Raw genomic sequence first — 19,397 nt, forward strand, 5'->3', positions numbered from 1 at the left:
TTGTGTTGTTGTTGAATTTGATTGGAATTTGAGTCTCAGCGCGTTACGTCTGACTGTGTGGCAAGATGCAGTCAAGCTTTTGTGTGAATGAAGTTTCAAGATGAGTCACACAAAAAATGTGAGCGTGGACTGAGGTTAGTTGGTTTATCAATAACTGCTGTGTAAAAAAAGGCTGTGGAGTCCAGTTAATCCACAGGCTCCCTAAAATGACACATTTCACATTATTCCGACTGAGTTGAGGCTGTGATACACCTGAGCACTAATTAATCTTCATAAGTCTAGGACGTAGGTGCCCCAAAGCTAAAACCACTGTGATTAATGTGTTGGTTTCATCAGCGTCATGGCCTCAGAGCTTGTGTCCCTGTGACAATGATGGACCTGTCACACCTGCAGACGTAATGACTGCTCGTGTTTCCACATGCGCTCCAGAGTCAGGAAGGTTCAGCCGAAGGCGACTCTGTGTCAGACTGACCTCTGAGCAATGAGCAGTTCATGACGTTACTGTGGGACTGTGGTCAGTGAAGAAACTGTGTTGAGCTTCATGTCACTGTTGGTTTTCATGCTTAGTGTCTGAAGTTCGACATTTCCATTAACTACCACAAGAACTTGAAATAAAGAGTTTGTCCATCCGTGCTCCTCAGCGCTGAGGGACAGTCAGGAGCCACGAAGCCTCGACCCTGGTGACCTTGGACTCCTGTGGGACACACACTCAGTGAGCTGCTGTAAACATCTCCAGCTCCCAACAGTGTTGGCTCACTTGATTGTGTGACATCATCCGCCCCCCCAAATGTTTCATTACTATTGAAGGAAAAGTCAGTGAATCAGTTCGGTGAAGCAGTTTGTGTTAATAGTGAAAGTCACATTCTAAGCGTGTTAATTCATTTCCTTTATTACCAGAGTTATTATTTAAAAAGAAACTGTTCAACTGACGGATGTCAACACAAACTTAAAACTTCTGAATCAGTTAATGGATGAACGTGATGTGTGTCCAGATGATTTTGCAGCCTTCACAGAAAGACGTATCACAGACTGGCTTTTTAACAGAACCTTACATTTTGTGGATCCTAAAGAGTCTAAAACTGGCTCCTCTGATCTGATGCATTCTCAAACCGTAAACTAGAGGGTTATTGATGGGGGGAATGATCAAATACTCGAAAGACAAAACACCCGTGATAATTGGATTGAGTGTGTCAGCATCTAACCGAGTGAGAGACAGTTCACAGAAGACACAGAACGTATAGGTCACAAAGGTCAGAATGTGGGGCAGACAGGTTTGCAGCGCCTTCCCTCTGAACTCAGCTGAGCTTCTCCTGCAGACGAGCAGAATACGCAGGTAGGAGTAGAGCACCAAGAACAGGGGAATGAAGATGGTTGTTATCATCACAAACCGAGTCACTATGTTGTTCAGAGCCGTGTCCACGCAGGAGAGACGAACCACAGGCCAGTTGGAGCAGAAAAGCCTGGGAAGCTGGTTCCCACACAAGGGAAGATGGGCAGTGAGGTACAGACCAAAGCCACAAGCACAAGCAGGGTAGAGCACAGCAAAGAGCCAGAGTCTGAGGACGGCCCCCAGCGTCATCCTGCTGTGGTAGAGCAGAGGCTGGCAGATGGCCACAAACCGGTCAAAGGCCATGATGCTGAGGAGAGTCAGCTCACACGACGCATACGTATAGATCACATAAATCTGTAGGAAGCAGAACGGACGCGAGATGAGATGAGCGTCAGACAGCAGGTCCATCAGGAACCTGGGGAAGAAGCCGACGGAGCCGTACACAGAGTTTAGAGACAGACAGCAGATGAAAATGTACATGGGCTGATGCAGAGACTTCTCCAGACAGACGCTCAGAATGATGACGACATTAGCAGAGATGATGGTCATGAAGAGCAACAGACACAGACAGAAGAAGAGATATCTGAGGGAGCCAAGGTCTGAGAACACAGTGAACTCAAAGGAGGACGGGGCCACGCTGGAGTTGGTCTTCATGTCTGATCGACAGCAGAAACAAAGGAGGAGCAGAAAATGTAGCTGTGAAAGAACAAGGTTAAAAAAGCGAGTGATGCTCCGTGTTTTCCTGTTTAACCTGCACTTCAGCAGCAAACACAGCACAGCAACATGGACGCTGCACATTTCTAACAGCTAAACCAAAGAGAAGAGCGCGGTGACGCTTCCCAGTGCATGTCACCAGCATCTCCATCTGGTCCAAAGCGAGGCGGAGCCCAGCTTTTATCCACTGCACCTCGGTGCCCTGGGGTTTGATGCTTCAGAGATGAGTCCTGTACTATATGCTGTTGTTCAGTGTGGTGAAATGTGTGTGTTGTGTAGTGAAAAGCTGTAATCTGGTTGTTTGTGATGAGAGATAAGAAGAAAAAGAAAAACACAATAATAAAACACATCATACTGTACCCAATAAAGTTGAGGGTTTTCCGAACTGATATAATTAGTGTATGAATCAAAGTACAAATAAAAAATGTGTTCTGGGGAAAAGCAATAAATTAACAGCAATTATTTTAGGCTGATGCAAGTTTTATTTCTTTTTTTTGTGTAGTGGAAACACAGAAATGACGGCACTGTGGATAAAGCCCCACACAGGTCGGAACCTTCATCTAGAGCTAACAGAACCAAACGTTCACATCAATAAGACTTTGTCACCCGGCAAACACAGCCTCTAGTTTAGACCAGGACACAATAATTTTCATCAGCCTGTCAGGAAACTGAACTCTGGACCGGACTGCACTCACAGTGAACAATGCCACGGCCACTTTACCATTGCCTACACTGTCTATTTTGTACCAAAGATCTTCTTTCTCTTTTCTTATTGAAATTATATTATATATTTTTTTAGTAGTCCACTTCTGTGGTCCTGTTTTTATTGGGGAGCGAGGGTGGTTCTGTGTTCTTATGTTGTTTTATACCGGGGGTTGTAACTTTGGTGATGATCGTTGCATCAAAGGTCACTGTTCTTGCAGCCTCGGAGCTTTGAGCCAGGAAACGAGATGATGATCTGACCAAAAGCAGACCCAGCCAATAGAAGCTGTGGCTTTGATGTGACGATCCTCAGCAGCACCAGAGCATTGTAGTGCCAGGGTTTCGTCCTGAGCACAACCATGTTGACTCCAGCAGCTTCATCTTCAGTTCATGCTGTGTTCTTTAAATGTCTTAAAGCTGATTGAGTTGAATTGGGAAGCTGACCTAAATATCCGGATGCTCCTTCCCAGCGATTCCTTTTCTTTTTTTTTTCTTTTTTTTCTCAATCCCAAATATGTGTGATGTTGCTGTGTTGGTGGACAGGTTAAGTTTCTGCTTTAGGGTGTGTATGCGGGTGTGTATCCTGTATACATTCACACACTGATGCCAGCAGTTGCCATGCAAGGCGCTCGCTCGAAACACCAGGAGCAACTTGGGGTTGTTGCTGTGCTTTTCTCTCTCTCTCTCCCCTCACCCCAACAGGTCGAGGCAGATGGCCGCCCACATCCAGCCTAGTTCTGCTGGAGGTTTCTTCCTCGTTAGAGAGGGAGTTTTTCCTCTCCACTGTTGCTGTCAAATTTAATGCTTGCTGTATGTGGGATTTGTTGGGTTTAGTTGTGTGAGGTCTTAAACCTTACTTTGTAAAGTGCCTTGAGATAATTTTGTTGTGATTTGGCGCTATATAAATAAAATTTAAAAATTGAATTGAAATAACATAGACAAGATAGTTGTTTATTAGTCCCAAAAAACAAGAGCAGGATCAAAATTATATATACACACACACTTCCACTTGTACTGTGTGCCACTGTATATATGTGTGTTTTTTATTGTTTGTACTGCAATTGCTTCCACTGTCGGACTAGCGCCGGGCAACCTGGCTGCTGATGGGAAGAGCCAACGATGCTGTGCTTAAAGGCGGAAGAGCCGTTCTGCGAGAGTTCACCACTGTCAAACACATCCCACTGCCTTGGCATCTGCAGGACCAGGTTATCTTCTCTTCAGTGAGAGGAAGTTGCCTTTGCAGTAAACTGTTCACTCCTTGCAAATAAAATTCTGAAGAAGGTCTCAACTGATTGTGTCTACTTTATTTAATATTTACAAAGGGAACTAACAATTTCCCTAACACTAACACTAATAATAAAATCTAATAGCTAGTTATAATTGCTAGGTTTACAACTGATTCTAGTGAGTGTGTGTGATGTACAGGTAGGTGCTTATTGAACAGTCTAATTGCAGCAAAGAGCAAAGATCTTCTTCCCACAGCAAGGGTGGATCAGTCTGTCACTGAAGCTGCTCCCAGATCGGAAAGTGTGTCCTGCAGTGGGTGAAAGTCAAGGTCAAGGATAGATGTCGGCCAAATGCAGAGTAATTTGGCATAGACATAGTTCTAAATTGTTTTTTTAGTTGATGTCAAATAGGTATGTTAACGAACACATTTTCCAGTTTACCTGCCATAACAGCAGCCGCTTTAACTGGTATATTAGCTCCAGCTGGCACCCTGCCAAGAGCCGTTATGTTACGTAAAGAGGGCCATCACCGACGCACTCTGTGGGGTGGGATGCATGGGCTCGCTGACCCTGCTGCTGCCTGCAAGGCAGAGCAGGATTCCTACTCATGTTCCTATGAGTCTATTAAGGAAGGAAGCACCGAAGGAAGCAATAAAAAACATCAACAATACAATAAGACAGTTTTGCTGCTCTGCTTATTTACGAAAAAAACTAAATAAAGCTCAAAAGTTGTTTGCACTGTAACGTTACCAAAAATTACAGAAAAGACGACAGTACACCCATATAGTTTCAACAAATGTGCAATTAAAAATATAAACAGAAAAGGCTTGAAAGCGTTTCCGTTTTTATATTCCGTTTATTTCGTTATTTCCCCTTTCACCTGTACCACCTGTATGTAAAAAAATTCAAGTTGTCTGTAATTCTTTTATATGTCACATAATTTCGTTCTGGAAAAACAAAAGCAAAACCTATTTTGCCACCTATTATTCTTGATGCATCCAAATTAATTTCAATATATTCACTATACTTTAACCCTATATATCTTATAACTCCATCATCCCCACTATATTCCTCTTTCCGCCTCTTCATCAGGCTCAAATCCACTTCTGCCTCCTCCCATAACCATGGAGGTATTCCAGAATATGACATTGTTGGTCCTATTTCCCACTTCCTATATCTAATCCAGTGATTCATTTGTCTCTGATCCACCCAAAACTCCTGACTTATTTTCTTCATTCCTTTATTCTTTTCTTGACATGGTAATAAAAAACTTTTTGTAGGATGGTTCTGACTATGACCTCTTAGAGTCGCCCAGTAGGTGGCTATTAACTGTTGTCTTCTCCACCTGTAGAAAGGATGTTGTTCTCATTGCTCCACTGTATAATCTAAGAACTTCAATTTTTCTAGCACCGTTTTCAAGCCTGAAGAGTATATAACACATCCATAATCCATTACATAATCCATTATATATTATTCTTAAAATATTTCTGTCTGCTCCCCATTTCCGTCCCCTCAAATATCTCATTATGTTCAATATACTCTTACTTTTCGCTACAATTTTCTTTACATGTTCTCTCCAGGATAAACCTTTATCAAACCACAGCCCAAGATATTTAAAACTATTGACTTGTTCTATCGTTTTTCATTTATCATCTTTTCCATAGTTTTTCCAATATGGGTGTCACGAACTGGCAATGGAGGAAGGACCCAAATGCACAGTGTTGGCTTGGTTAAGATCAGAGTTTTAATAATCACGGTCAGGCAGGCAGAGGTCATACACGTGGTGGTGGCAGACAGGATCCGACAAGGAGCAGGCGACGGCGAGATCTAAAATACAGGCAATGGTCAGACTTACAGCACTGGATTGTCGGAGGCTGGGCTAGAGGCAGAGTCGGTGGCAAGCAAGGTCAAAACACAAGGCACGAGTACAAGAAATGCTGGAATGCTAGTGAGTAATCAACGTAGACAATCTTGCGGGGAACTATGGCAAGAGGTGGTGCTTAAATTCTAAATGATTAATTGCTAACAGGACACAGGTGAGTCAACTAAAACCGGAAGTAAAGCTGAAACTGAAAACCTGGGCACTGAACAGGAAGTGGTACAAAAATAAAACCGTAAATGAGTGATTGCAGTGGCTAAATGACATGAGCTGTGACAGAACCCTCCCGTTTAGGGCGGATTCCTAGACGACCAAAAAAAGAAGATCAAGACAAGACAAAGAAAAAAAAAAAAACTCAACAAAGCAAGATGGGTGACGGGCCAGAACAAAACACTAGAGAGTCAAAACGCAGAAATGAGTTGCAGGTAACAGAATCAAGTCCATGTGAGGGAGTCCATAACAAGGATGCAAAGTCCAGGTATTCCTTCACGGAGGGTGGTGGCAAGGAGAGTCTCGGCCGCCTGAACAAGACGCCCCCAGTGGCCCAACGCACGCGTTGGTGCTTTCCGGGCAGGCAACGCTCCAGTAGACTGGGGAGGCGCAGTGGTCGGCGACGGCAGAGGCCGCGCCATCGCCGTGGCAGGAAACGGCAACCTTTGGACCGGAAGTCGCCTCCTGACCCGGACCGCCGAGGTGGCCGATGACATGGGAGGCAGTGCCATCCCTGCCTCCTGATGCGTGCAGCGCGAGAACACCCATCGGGCAGACGAGACATAAGTCCGCGGGATGCCGGAACCAAGGAGCAGGACAGAGTCAGTGACGAGGGCAGATGAGGCGTCGAAGCCACAACCAGAGACGAGGACAGACGAGACGACAGAACCAGATGAGGCGCCAGGGCCAGAGACGATCCCAGATGGGGGGCCTAGGCGGACACCGTTGGTGCTGGACCATCAGGAACTGAGGTAGGTGTGGCCGGGGCTGGGCCACCAGGAATCACTGCGGGTGTGGTCGGTGCCGGACCACCAGGAGCTGGGACAGACGTAGCTGGATCCGGGCCACCAGGACCTGACGCAGATGTGGTCGGGACCCGACCGCTAGGAGCTGCACCTGCACACAAAGGAGCCAGGAGCCAGGAGCGGAATGTTGGCCAATGAAACCGAGAGCTAACACGTGCAAATGTTTTCTGTTGGCCCAGGTGACCAGCCCACGGGACAGAGTGTGCTAGGTGTAAGACGAGTGGGCGGCAGCTAGCCGGGACAACAAGGCGAGATTTATCCCCAGCTTGTACATACAAAATGTCATTCTTAACCACACATTTTTCTTCACACAGGTTAGAGGGTTGATCAGACATCGCTTTTTCAAACATAGCTTTTAACGTCACATCCCCTTTCTGTAGCTCCGCTATATTTTCTGGTTCTTGCCAACCAATACCCTCCGGGTGCTCTGCAGCAACCTCCGAGGTTGGTGTGCCCAGGTACTTCTCCAGACGTTTCAGTCTGCGCGATTTTTTTGGGCCTCTGTCTCCACCCTGCAACAGACTTTCATCCATGTCTGGTAGAGGTTGGAGTCCTGCCCTGGCTTGTGCCCGCGTAAAGGCCGGACATGACAGATGACCTGGTAACACAGAGTCAACATTTCCCGTGCTCCTCTCTGTGCTTTGTAATAAGTCACACAACACTGGCAAATCACGGCCCAAAATCATGTCTGTCGGTAGACTAGCCACTACAGCCACCATTAGCAGGTATGTCTGCCCTTGTACTTCTAATAGTACTTCGGCCTGCGGATACCGCTTCACATCCCCGTAAACACACTGCACCCCAACTGTATTCACATAGTCTACATTTGACCCAAAACCTGATTGGACCATTGATAATGCACTCCCCGTGTCCAATAAAGCCTGTAGGCAGCATCCATTCACAGTCACATGACATGCTGAGAGACTCTCACGGCCCCTGCGCAGCTTGACATCCCCTTCTCTTGGGACATAGCAGTACCCCGACAGTTTAGCTTTGCGCGCTGGACACACAGATGCTTTATGCCCTGTCTGCTGACAGTAAAAGCACACCAGTTCTTTGGGCCTTCCTCCTGGCGGATTCCAGCCTGGTGCAGAGTCTGCTGGCATCGCACCTCTCCGTTCCACCCCCGGGTGGGTGCGCCCAGTACCTGATGGTGGTTGAGTGCGAAGAGTCCCGCGATGAGCGTTCAGGTACTGTTGAGCCAGTTTTGCTGCCGCCACTCCTGCCGTTGGCTCATGCTCGCGAACCCAGGTGCGTGTCTCAACCGGAAGAACCCTTAGGAGCTGCTCCAGGATTATGGCCTCTCCAATCTCCTCCTTGGAGTGTTCCCTCGGTCGAACCCAACGCTCGTACAGGTTCTTCAGGCGGTGGTAGGTCTCCGTCGGCGATTCCCCTGCCGGAACTGTGGCTGACCGGAACCTCTGTCGGTACGTCTCAGGTGAAATGTCGTACTTCTCAAGTAAAGCCTTCTTCAGCTCATCGTACACCTTTGCCTGCTCCTTGTCCATCGCCAGGTAAGCCTCCAATGCTCGTCCTGTTAGCAGTGGAACTAGCCGACAACTCCACTCCTCCTCAGGCCACCTCCAGGTCCTGGCTAGGCGCTCAAACCGTCGAAGGTAGTTCTCGATGTCATCGCCAGGTTGGAGAGATGGCATCGTTGGCTCCATCCGCTGGGGCGGCCCTCTCAGCACTGGCACACCTGGGGAGTCTCTGTGGTAGCCCGCTCTGCGCTGACTAGCTACCCTCGAAGCAGCTGGCGTTGGCAGCTCCAAACGTGGACTCTCTCCATCTGAGTCCGGCCTAGCTGCCTCCACAATGGACTCCCGTAGGCCCCGGAGCTCCAGCAGAAACCGCTCTTCTCTGCGCTGCTGTGCGTTCAAGAAGTGTTGCATCAAAGAGACCATTCCCTCCTCAGGTTTGGCACCGGGAATCACCGACTCTGCACTCTCGTCCGACTTCCAGTCCTCATCATCACAGCTGTCACCTTCCCCTGCGACCGCAGCCTAGGTCCATGTTTTCTGCCTTTCGGTGCTGTCTTGCGAGTAGCCATCCCACTTCTGACACCAACTGTGGTGAGTGAGCTCTGCTGCTCACTCGAGACGTGGAACGCCATGCAAAAAACAACCAAAAAAAAGATGGCTTGCTCGCAGATGGTGAGTTTATTCAGTCCAAAAGTATAGTGCAGAAAAGAATCAGGTGCAGTATTTACAGTTGCTCCAAAAACCCCGTGGGTGCAACAGACAAAAAAAAAGAAAAACAGAATGATAAGGACAACTATGGATGAGGAAATCAACCTGGAAAAAAAAACCTGCTCAAATAAAAGGAATGTCTTTTCTCTTCGTCAACACTCTCTCACCAACCAACTCGCTCTCCGTCCAGTCCACTCTCCCCCACAAGGGAGTTTGGCCACTCTTCTTAAAGGCCTGGCCCCGCCCCCTTCAACTGGGTGGAACCATTCTCCAGAACGTTCTGGAAACTAAACATTTATAATCCCAATATTCACCTTTAAACAAGTATAAATCAATCACCCATATTCCCACAATAATTCTCAGATTCATAACACCAGAATACCCCACAAATAATGACTAGGACCAAATAATAACAACAAACAAAAGTGGTTTCGTCGGACCCGCGCCTCGCGCCGAGGCGACACTGCAATGACGTCAAAAGTGAGCGTCGCCCAGCTGTCCGGTTTTGCCGGCGCGACGCGGGAGTCCGACTACTCCCGACACGTAAGTACTGACACAAGAAACCAAAACCAACAAAAGTGACAAGTGTATGTGGTTAGTCTAACGGCGTAACAAGATGTAATGGTGGTGAAATGTCCCAAATGGCCGCACGATTGCGTGTGCACCCGCTCTCTGCGGCCAATCAGCTGGTGCGTGTGTGTGTGTTTGTGTGTGCGCACAGTCCGGGGCTGCTCAGTGGGAAACAAACTGGCGGTTTGTCACAGCCTCACGCAGTGCAGGTCGCCTGATGGGGAGCGCAGTTGCTTTACGGAAGAGGTTGTCTTTGATGTCTGGGTCGGGCGTTGCCTCGGCAGAGTTTAAGTAGTGGGCGAACAGGAACAGAACTGGAGGTGCACATAGGGAGGTGGGGATGTCGTCTGGTGGACTGAGGATGCCCTCTGCTGGAGGAGAGGATAGCCTGATCGCTAGCCTGGACAGGGGAACCCGGCTGTCGTCGACGCCGTCTGGGCCGCCGACGACTAGATGTGGACTTCATCTCCTCAACCGCCGGGGCTGAAACAGGAGCTGGGGCCAAGGTATGGACTGAATTGGACTGGAGAACTATGGTGGTAGCGTGGGCTTGGACTTGGGCCGATGAGATGGTGTCTGGAACAGGCGCTGGATCTGCCTGAACAGAGGCGGCTGGCGCGCGCACCCGCCTCTGTCGCGTGTACCAGATCCTTCCGTACTGACTTGAGCCCGTCGAAAAGCGCCTGTACCCCGGGGTAATCACGCCACCAGAACTCCTCCTCCAGGATAGCGATCGACATCTTTACGGTACGGAGCCAACCGCTTGGGCTGGATGCCTCTGCGTACTGCTTGGCGAGCTCCGCGAAGCACCAGCGGAGGTCCCCCCGGCATGCCCGGGCAGGAAAACGCCATTGCTTCCACTTTTGTTTTCACGAGTATACAAAAAAAATCACTAACCTCAAGCAGGAAAAACAGGGCGACGGCTGGGTCCAAGCTTGGCTTATGATAGAGTAGGTTTTTAATTAATCATCTTTTCCATAGTTTTTCCAATATGGGTGTCACAAACTGGCAATGGAGGACGGACCCAAATGCACAGCGTTGGCTTGGTTAAGATAAGAGTTTTAATAATCATGGTCAGGCAGGCGGAGGTCATACACGTTGTGGTGGCAGACAGGATCCGACAAGGAGCTGGCGAAGGCGAGATCAAAAACACAGGCAATGGTCAGACTTACAGCACTGGATTGTCAGAGGCTGGGCTAGAGGCAGAGTCGGTGGCAAGCCAGGTCAAAACACAAGGCACGAGTACAAGAAATGCTGGAATGCTAGTGCGTAATCAACGTAGACAATCTGGCAGGGAACAGGTGAGTCAACTAAAACCGGAAGTAAAGCTGGAACTGAAAACCTGGGCACTGAACAGGAAGTGGTACAAAATAAAACTGGATATGAGTGATTGCAGTAGCTAAATGACATGAGCTGGGACAATGGGAAGTCAACGCTATCGGTGTATAACCGGATGACGTCGGCGAAGCCCCAGACCCAAAGTCCAGGACCCAGAGGTCTCGGCCTCTGCGACCAAGCTTCCCTCTCCGCCGGAGAGGATCTCTCCTGTCCTCCAGACGACACCCCCACCTTCATCGCAGGCAATCCGGACAGCATCTTCCAATGGATCCGTCTCCAATGCACTCTCCCAGTCGTGTTCCTTCTGGCACACTTTCTGAACACCGCCGTCCTACCAGTGTCCCATAGAGCGCCTCCTCTGAGAACCGGTGCCACTCACCCTTAGAAATTCTGCACTTTGTGAGGCCATGGGGTGGCACAACAGCCATCCCTCCCAGTTCGAGCCCAGCCGCTTCAGTTCCAAGCTCTGTCCCCAGCCCAGCCCAGTCCAGCACCCATTCAGGGCCCGGCACAGCTGCCTAGCCCACATCAAGCTCCAGTGCAATCTACAGATTGGGATGACTGTTCTCCTCTGTGTAATTACATGACAATGAGGCAAAAGATGATGGAATCATTTGCTTGAATCTGGCAAGAGCATCGTCTGATAAATATCTATAGCAAAATTTCTTTCCAGCTGCTGCAAGGTCAATTATGGTAAATTCAAAAGTTAATAAGAAATGGTCAGATAACACGCAAAAAAGGTGTGTAAAGGCCTTTAGGAATTTCCACATTCAATGCTAACAATTTGAGTTGTTTACATATAGTTTCAGATATAATTATTGAAGTATCAAATCTTGATTTAATATGAATAGCAACTCCACCATCTTTTTTAGTCTATCAGTGCAATAAACATTGTATCCAGTTATGTTTATGTCTTCAGGTTTCAGAAATAACAACAATGTCTGCATTCATTTGACCCAAACCTTTAACATATCCAGCTTTGATATCAAGCTGCACACATTTAAATGAACAATTTTAAGACCAGACAAGGATTTAAAATCAGATGGTGTATGGATACTCTGCAACTCTGGACCAGGTTCAAGTTCCACATTTCCGGATAATAATAATAATAAGATAATCAACAATCTCTGCCTTGTGACATGTTGTATAAAATCTGACTTTTGACATGAGCAATATCTTTCCCATAACATGACATACACTGTAACTATGCAGCGCATAGCGCAGTTTTAGTTTTACTCAACCAAGAACTATTGCTTGCCCCTGCGCCCTGATAATAATAATAATATTAAAAAATGCCTTTTTTTGCAAACTCTCAACTCTTTGAACGAACATTGAATGAATATATATTCAAGCTTCCATAAACAGCACAGGCTTCAAAAATGGTGAAAAGAGCTTGTACACTTAGCACGGGCCTCAGTGTTGTGTAGGTGGCTTCAGTAAGCAACACAAACCTTTTAATATGGTGCACTGTAGATTCTGTCAAACAAACATTAATATGGTGTAGATAGTTCCAGGAAACTGCAAAGGGCTTGATTGGCGTAGATAAGTTGCGGAAAACAACACATACCTTAGTGTTGTATAGCAGCAGGAAATAAATCTCCACGTAGATGACCCTTTCCATACTGTTTTCACAGTTCCAAACTAATAAGCCTTGAGGACAGGCCCCAGAGTTAGCCAGTAGAGCAGGCTAAGGACCTCCGTAATGTTTACCAAAAATATCATAAAAAAGGCCACACAAAAAAGTAAACACTTGGATTTAACAAACAGCAATGTATATACAAATTTAAAGGTGAATAAATGCACTAAAATACAAAAGAATGTTTATTGACTTTTCTAGTGCCTTCAGCACCATCCAGCCGGTGCTTCTTAAAAACAAACTGGAGGAGACTGGTGTGGACTTCCATCTGACGGTGTGGATCATGAACTACCTCATAAACAGGCCTCAGTTTGTGAGAGCCAGGGACTGTGTGTCTGACACTCTGACCTGCAGTTTAGGGGCCCCACAGGGGACTGTACTGGCCCCCTTCCTCTTCACCCTCTATACGTCAGACTTCAGACACAACAAAGACAGCTGTGTTCTGCAGAAGTTCTCTGATGACTCTGTGAACATTGGAGTTATCACCAATGACGACGATGCAGAGTACAGAGAACTCACTCAGGACTTTGTGGACTGGTGCCAGCAGAACCACCTACTGATCAATGCAGGGTAAACAAAGGACATAGTAGTGGATTTTCGCAGACAGCAGTCAGCTGTCAGCTGTCATCTGGACATTGAGAGAGTGGACTCTTACAAGTACCTGGGTGTGCATCTGAACAATAAACTGGACTGGACTCATAACACAGATGCACTGTACAGGAAGGGTCAGAGCAGACTCTATCTGCTTAGTCTTTTGGAGTGAGAGGGCCACTCCTGAAGACCTTCTATGACTCTGTGGTGGCATCAGCCGTCCTGTACGGTGTGGTCTGCTGGAGCAACAGCATCACAGTCATGACAGGAAGAGACTGGACAGGGTCATCAAGTCTAGCTCTGTCCTGGGCTGCACTCTGGAAACAGTGCAGGAGGTGGTGAGAGAAGGGTCCTGGCTAAACCCACACCCATCCCGGACCAGGACTCTCACCCACTGGAGGACTCATTGTCTGCTCTGGAGAGCAGCTTCAGTAACAGACTGATGCACCCTCGCTGTGTGAAGGAGCGATTCTGTAAATCTTTCCTCCCTGCTGCTCTCAGACTCCAGAATCAGAACTGCTAACTACCTCTCAGTCCACAAACTCACCCACTTCATCAGTGGTTATGTAGAAAAACTATGTGTAATATTTGTGCAAACTCTGTGCAATATTTATATACTTATATAATATGCAGTAACACTGCCCATTACTATATGCTCAATCTACCCACCTGTATATTGTTGTACTGTTTCACTTTAATTCTGCTGTATTTTTAATTGTCTTCTCTGTATTGCGTGTTTGTGCTGTTGTGATGCAATTTCCGTACTGTTGGACTATTAAAGATTTTCTTATCTTATCTTATGGTTCTCCACTCTTTGTTTGTAAACCTTCTTGGCCACCTTACTAATGTACTTACTTTAGTTTACTTTACTTTACTTTACTTTACTTTACTTTACTTTACTTTACTTTACTTTACTTTACTTTACTTTACTTTACTTTACTTTACTTTACTACTTACTTTTCCCTGGTCCCACTGTATTGGCCCTGCAGAGTTTCTGGCTCTCAAGAGTGTCTGTACTCTATTTCTGATGATATCCAAGTTGCTGTAAACCCTGATGCAGTTATCCACTATGGCATCATTTACAGCTCCAGATGTTCAAATATACTCCAGTCAGTGGTTTCAAAAGAGTCCTGTAACTGGCAGAGTGCTCCCTTTGGTCAAGATTTAACAGTTCTTAAGGGGTCTGATTCTTCTTCTGAGAGGAGTGTATGCTGGGATTAACTACAGAGAAAGATGGTCAGACATACCTAAGGGAATACTATTGTTCCATATGCCTGTTTTAGGTTGTGTACACGTGATTTAAGGTGTTCTCTCTCTAAATGCAGAGTCCTCCACCTTTGCTCTTACCAGAGCTGCCGGTTCTTTCAAAGCGGTGCATTGTGCGGTTAGTTATCTCCACTGCCATGTTTGGAACAAGTGGATGTACTGTACCCAGGTCTCTGTAACAACCGCCACACAGCAGTTGCGGATGAGCTTGTTTCACTCAATCCACAGCTCCAGCTTGGGTGAAGACAGGTTTGGGCCCATTCACACCACTGTGCGTGCACACCCATAGGCACAGTTGCACAATACGCACTATTCTTAGTGCTGCATTTTAAGGCCACATGAGAAGTGGTCACATTGTCATCTGGCCAACGTTGCAGTTGCACCACTAAATTTATTTAACATCACATAAGCCATTGTAAATTTGAAAGTTGTGCATCCCATTGTTAGATATCTGATGTTAGAAAATGTCACAACAAGCAACAACAGTCAAAGGGAATAAATGGTGCTGTCCAGTTTCCAGTCAATATTAAGCCTACATTTATCCTGTTTAGTTCATTATGTGCTGTCCAGTTAGTTTTAGTGACAGCACTAGGCTCAAAGTACAGTAACTGTCTATGTACCGTACAAAAAAGAAATATCTGACAACACAACCATTTAATCTTATTGTAAACAAATCTGTGATTTCATTTAATCAGAAACTGGAAAAAGAGACACTGTTGAAACAAACACATTATTGGACTGATTGTCAGGAATTTACATCAGTTTGGCTGCACAGAACAGCCTTTTCAGGTGTTTAGATATTTCTTTCATTTTGAGGCCGTATATGAGAGGATTAAACAAAGGATGGTACAAAATAGTTTGTAATGTCATTAAGAACCGCACAGTTTTTGATAAACTAGATTCCATTCGAGCTGCACTGATGTCATAAGCACACAGACAGGAGAAGCTGATCAGAACCAGCAGGTGAGGTAAACAGGTCTCGGCAGCTTTTCTCCTGACTTCTCTGCTGCTGTTGAAGGCTATGATGAGAATCTTTGTGTACGTGAAGAATATGAAGAGCACAGGCAGTACTGCGAGATCTACCAACGCCACTACACCGTAAACAGTAATCACGCTTGAGTGTACACATAGAAGTTCATAGATTGCATTGTTACAAAATATTCCTCTCATCGTGAAATTGCACAGTTTAGTTTCAGCGCTCATTATTGCTGGTACAGCGCTGTGACAGGCTGACACAAACCAGGTCAAACCCAATAAAACACTCACCGTGCTTCTCTTCATGATGGTCGGATACAGCATTGGTTGACAGATGGACACGTATCGGTCATAGGCCATGGCTGCCAGCAGCAGGAACTCTGAGCTGGCCAAAAAGTAAATGATAAAAAACTGCAAGAGGCAGGTTGGTAACAATACAACCTGCGTCTCAGACAAAATGTCCTTCAGAAGCTTTGGGTAGATGGTAGAACTGAACAGAACAGAGTTGATTAACAAAGCTGCAATGAAGATGTACATGGGCTCATGGAGGCTCCTGTGAGTCCAGATCAGACCCACAATAGTGGAATTACTGCAGAGTATCAGAGCATAAGCTGTAATCAAGATCACAAAATAAACATATCTGTATTTGTGGTCCTCCACATACCCATCAAGAATTATATACGTAACATCAGACTCATTATCCATCAAGGTTTTATATAGATGCAGATTATACAAGTAAAATCAAAGCAGTTCTCACCATTTTATCAAAATCCAACCTGTAGCTACCCTAATCATGCACAAGCAGCTACTGTTGGGTGGCTGTTCGAAGCTGTGAAGTGTTTATGGTTCTGTACGTCATCCTCTGTGGAGCTTATTAATCCTTCATTTAAATAGACCCTAGCATGTCAAAGGTCAAGGAGTTACAGTAGCGTGGTATTACACTGCTTCACACTATACACATCGGACTTCAAATACAACTCCCACAACTGTCACCCACTGAGGTTTTCCAATGACACCGTTATTGTGAGGTGTGTATGGGGGGGCAAGCAGGAGTATAGGGGGGTCGTCTCTGACTTTCTGAGCTGGTGTGAGGATAACTACCTGATCCTAAACACCAGCAAAGCAAAGGAGTTAGTACTTGACTTTAGGAGGCCCCCTCCACCACATACCGCGGTGAATATCCAGAGTCTAGATATTGAGACTGTGGACACTGAAAAATGCTGGGAAAAATGCTGGGCATCCTGGTGTTAAATACTAGAACTAGTGTTCACCTTAACAATAAACTGCACTGGTCTAACAATACAAAGGCTCTGTATAAGAATAGCCAGAGTGGCCTCCAGTTGCTGAGGAGACTGTGGTCCTGTGGTGTGTGCAGACAGCTAATAAAGACTTTCTATGACTCTGTGGTGGCCTCAGTAGTCCTGTATGGAGTTGTGTGTTGGGGGGGCAGTACAGGCAGAGACAGGAAGAAACTCAACAAGCTGCTTCAGAAAGCTGGCTCTGTCCTGGTCTGCACACTGGAGTCCATGGACGGGGGATGCTGGTTGCTGGTTAACTAACATCCATCATGGAGAACCCCTCCACCCCTGCACCACTCTGAGGCTCTGAGCAGCTCCTTTAGCACCACACTGTTACAGCCACCGTGCAGGAAAGAGCTACCTCAGGTCATTCCTCCACTTCCATACTTTTTGTTTTGTCTTGTTTTTGCTGCTGTGAAACACACAGACAATGACTAAGGTTTAGTAGATTTTAATGAATGCTCGGTGGTAGGACACGCAAAGGTCGGTACACAGGTTTGGCAGGTGCAGTAGTGCAGGCAGGGAACAGGCAAATAGGGAGTCAATCTCCAGACAGGGTTCAGCAAAACTAGACATAGTCCACAACCCGAACCGAAGGAGCAGGCAAGGCAAAGTCAAAATGAGATCCAGGACTGCTACACAGAAAGACTTACTCTGGCATGAACGCTGGAGAGTAGACACAGGCATTGCTGGCTCTGGGCATAGGTGAACTAGGCGGTCGAAGCCTTCAGAAAAACATGTGCGTAAACACGCTCGGCGTGGAGGAGAAAGGCGCAAAATCACGATCTCGTCTAGAGCACTGAAACAATTGCGCCAAATGTGAAATGTAAAGCAAGACATAACTACACAGTCAGGAGCTAGACAGGAAGTGGTCAAAATAAAACAGGAAACTAAACAAGACCAGCGCTAAAGAGCAGGATCCGTGACAGTTATGCACCATTTAGCCTCTGTGTCAGTGCAGAACAAAAATAAAACTTCAGAAACCTGGACTGAAAGTAAGCATTTGGCACAGAATCACTTTGTCCTGAGCAGAAGAACATTACAGTGGTAACCTTATGGTGTAATGGATGGACTAAAGAGTAATGGGGCGTGTGCTGAGGCGGAGGAACTTCAGGCCTCTGAGATTTGATGTAGTTCTTTAAAAATTTGATTAATGAGACTTGAAGAGAGTGAAACGATGTAATAAAAGCCCACAACACACTAGAACCTGCACAATGTCTGTGAGCAGATTAGACATGTTCAATAACTGTAAAATACTTTATATATGATTTACATATTATTTATTGTGAAAGCAATTAATGGACCGTCAACATAATGTTACATATATAACTCTGGATGGGTTTGTAGACATGAGCACATACAGATATCTTTATTTTTCACTCATCTTCACAGAGTATGCCTTGATTATCTGCTTCAACGTCTCCATCGTGTCTCTCATCTGGGTTCATAAAAGTCTCCATGATCCCATGTACGTCTTCATTGCTGCTCTGCTTTTCAACTCAGTTCTCTACAGCAGCACCGTCTATCCAAAGCTGCTCCTGGACTTTCTATCTAGCAAGCAGATCATTTCTTATTCAATGTGTCTTTTCCAATTTTTTATTAACTACTCTCTGGGTGGCTCAGAGTTCCTGCTTCTGGCAGCCATGGCCTACGACAGATACGTGTCCATCTGTCGGCCTCTGCTGTATCCCAGCATCATGAAGAGAAGCACCGTTAGCATGTTTCTTGTGTTGGCTTGGCTTCTACCTGCCTGTCAGATCGTTGTTCTGACAACACTGAGTGCTAATATGAAACTGTGCAACTTCACTTTAAATGGCATTTTCTGTAATAATTCCATCTACAGTCTTTACTGTGTGAGCTCCACAGCTCGGTCTATTCTTGGAGTAGTTGCGCTGACGCTCACGGCTATTCTCCCTCTGCTCTTCATCCTCTTCACCTACACCAGGATCCTGGTCATATCGTACCACAGCGGTAGAATCGTCAGGAGGAAAGCTGCTCACACCTGTTTTCCCCACTTGCTGGTTCTGCTCAGCTTCTCCTGTCTGTGTGTGTTCGATGTCACTATAGCTCGACTGGGGTCAGATTTGCCTAAAGCGGCACATTTGGTCATGACTTTACAAACTATGTTATATCATCCCATATTCAATCCAGTAATATATGGTGTCAAGATGAAAGAAATCTCCAAACACCTGAAGAGAGTTTTCTGCTAAACAGTAATAGTGATGTTGAATTCAGCATGATTTATCTAAATGTTAATGCCAATGTGAAATAGAAATATTTTGCGATGTAATAGGACTAATTATATTTATTTATTTTTAAATGTATCAAAAGATTACATGTGTAAGGTAGACAACCAGCAGACAGAGAAAGAGACGCAATTTGTGTCATTGCTTATTTCACTGTTGCTGAAATGGTGAGGAAATGAAACCTGGGTTGTTTGTGAATATGAAGAAAGTGAGCAGCTAAAGTGACCAGTATTCTCATCTTATGCTACTGGAAAACAAATGTAGAGGATGTAAATGTGGAAGAATTAAGATGTTGTAAATAAAGGTGAAGCACTGGAGCAGCACAGAATGACAATGCTCCATAAAGAGAAGAGGAAACGTGGACACACACTGCTGAAGCTGTGTGTCTTTCCCTCAGGTCGTCATAGCGATGGAGCCTGGT

The 19,397-nt window shown here is 45.9% G+C and overlaps 4 protein-coding genes across 4 annotated transcripts; 1 reads left to right on the forward strand and 3 right to left on the reverse strand.

Moving 5' to 3' along the window:
* Positions 1-1,048: 1,048 nt before the first annotated feature.
* On the reverse strand, positions 1,049-1,984 carry LOC114847357 (olfactory receptor 10J5-like). The gene has a single exon (XM_029136980.1). It carries the CDS (start codon positions 1,982-1,984, stop codon positions 1,049-1,051), a length of 936 nt encoding a protein of 311 aa, XP_028992813.1.
* Positions 1,985-6,773: 4,789 nt separating this feature from the next.
* On the reverse strand, positions 6,774-10,366 carry LOC114846931 (uncharacterized). The gene is made up of 3 exons (XM_041068827.1): positions 10,252-10,366; positions 9,866-9,997; positions 6,774-8,857 (listed from the first exon to the last, which is right to left on the reverse strand). The coding sequence occupies exons 1-3, from the start codon at positions 10,364-10,366 to the stop codon at positions 6,774-6,776; spliced, it is 2,331 nt and encodes a 776-aa protein (XP_040924761.1).
* A 4,844-nt stretch (positions 10,367-15,210) lies between these two features.
* On the reverse strand, positions 15,211-16,137 carry LOC114847290 (olfactory receptor 142-like). Its single transcript, XM_029136851.1, has one exon. The coding sequence runs from the start codon at positions 16,135-16,137 to the stop codon at positions 15,211-15,213; it is 927 nt and encodes a 308-aa protein (XP_028992684.1).
* Positions 16,138-18,028: 1,891 nt separating this feature from the next.
* On the forward strand, positions 18,029-18,940 carry LOC114847291 (olfactory receptor 11H1-like). Its single transcript, XM_029136852.1, has one exon. The coding sequence runs from the start codon at positions 18,029-18,031 to the stop codon at positions 18,938-18,940; it is 912 nt and encodes a 303-aa protein (XP_028992685.1).
* Positions 18,941-19,397: the final 457 nt, after the last annotated feature.

The sequence above is a fragment of the Betta splendens genome, chromosome 21 (assembly GCF_900634795.4).
Source record: "Betta splendens chromosome 21, fBetSpl5.4, whole genome shotgun sequence".
Taxonomy (NCBI): domain Eukaryota; kingdom Metazoa; phylum Chordata; class Actinopteri; order Anabantiformes; family Osphronemidae; genus Betta; species Betta splendens.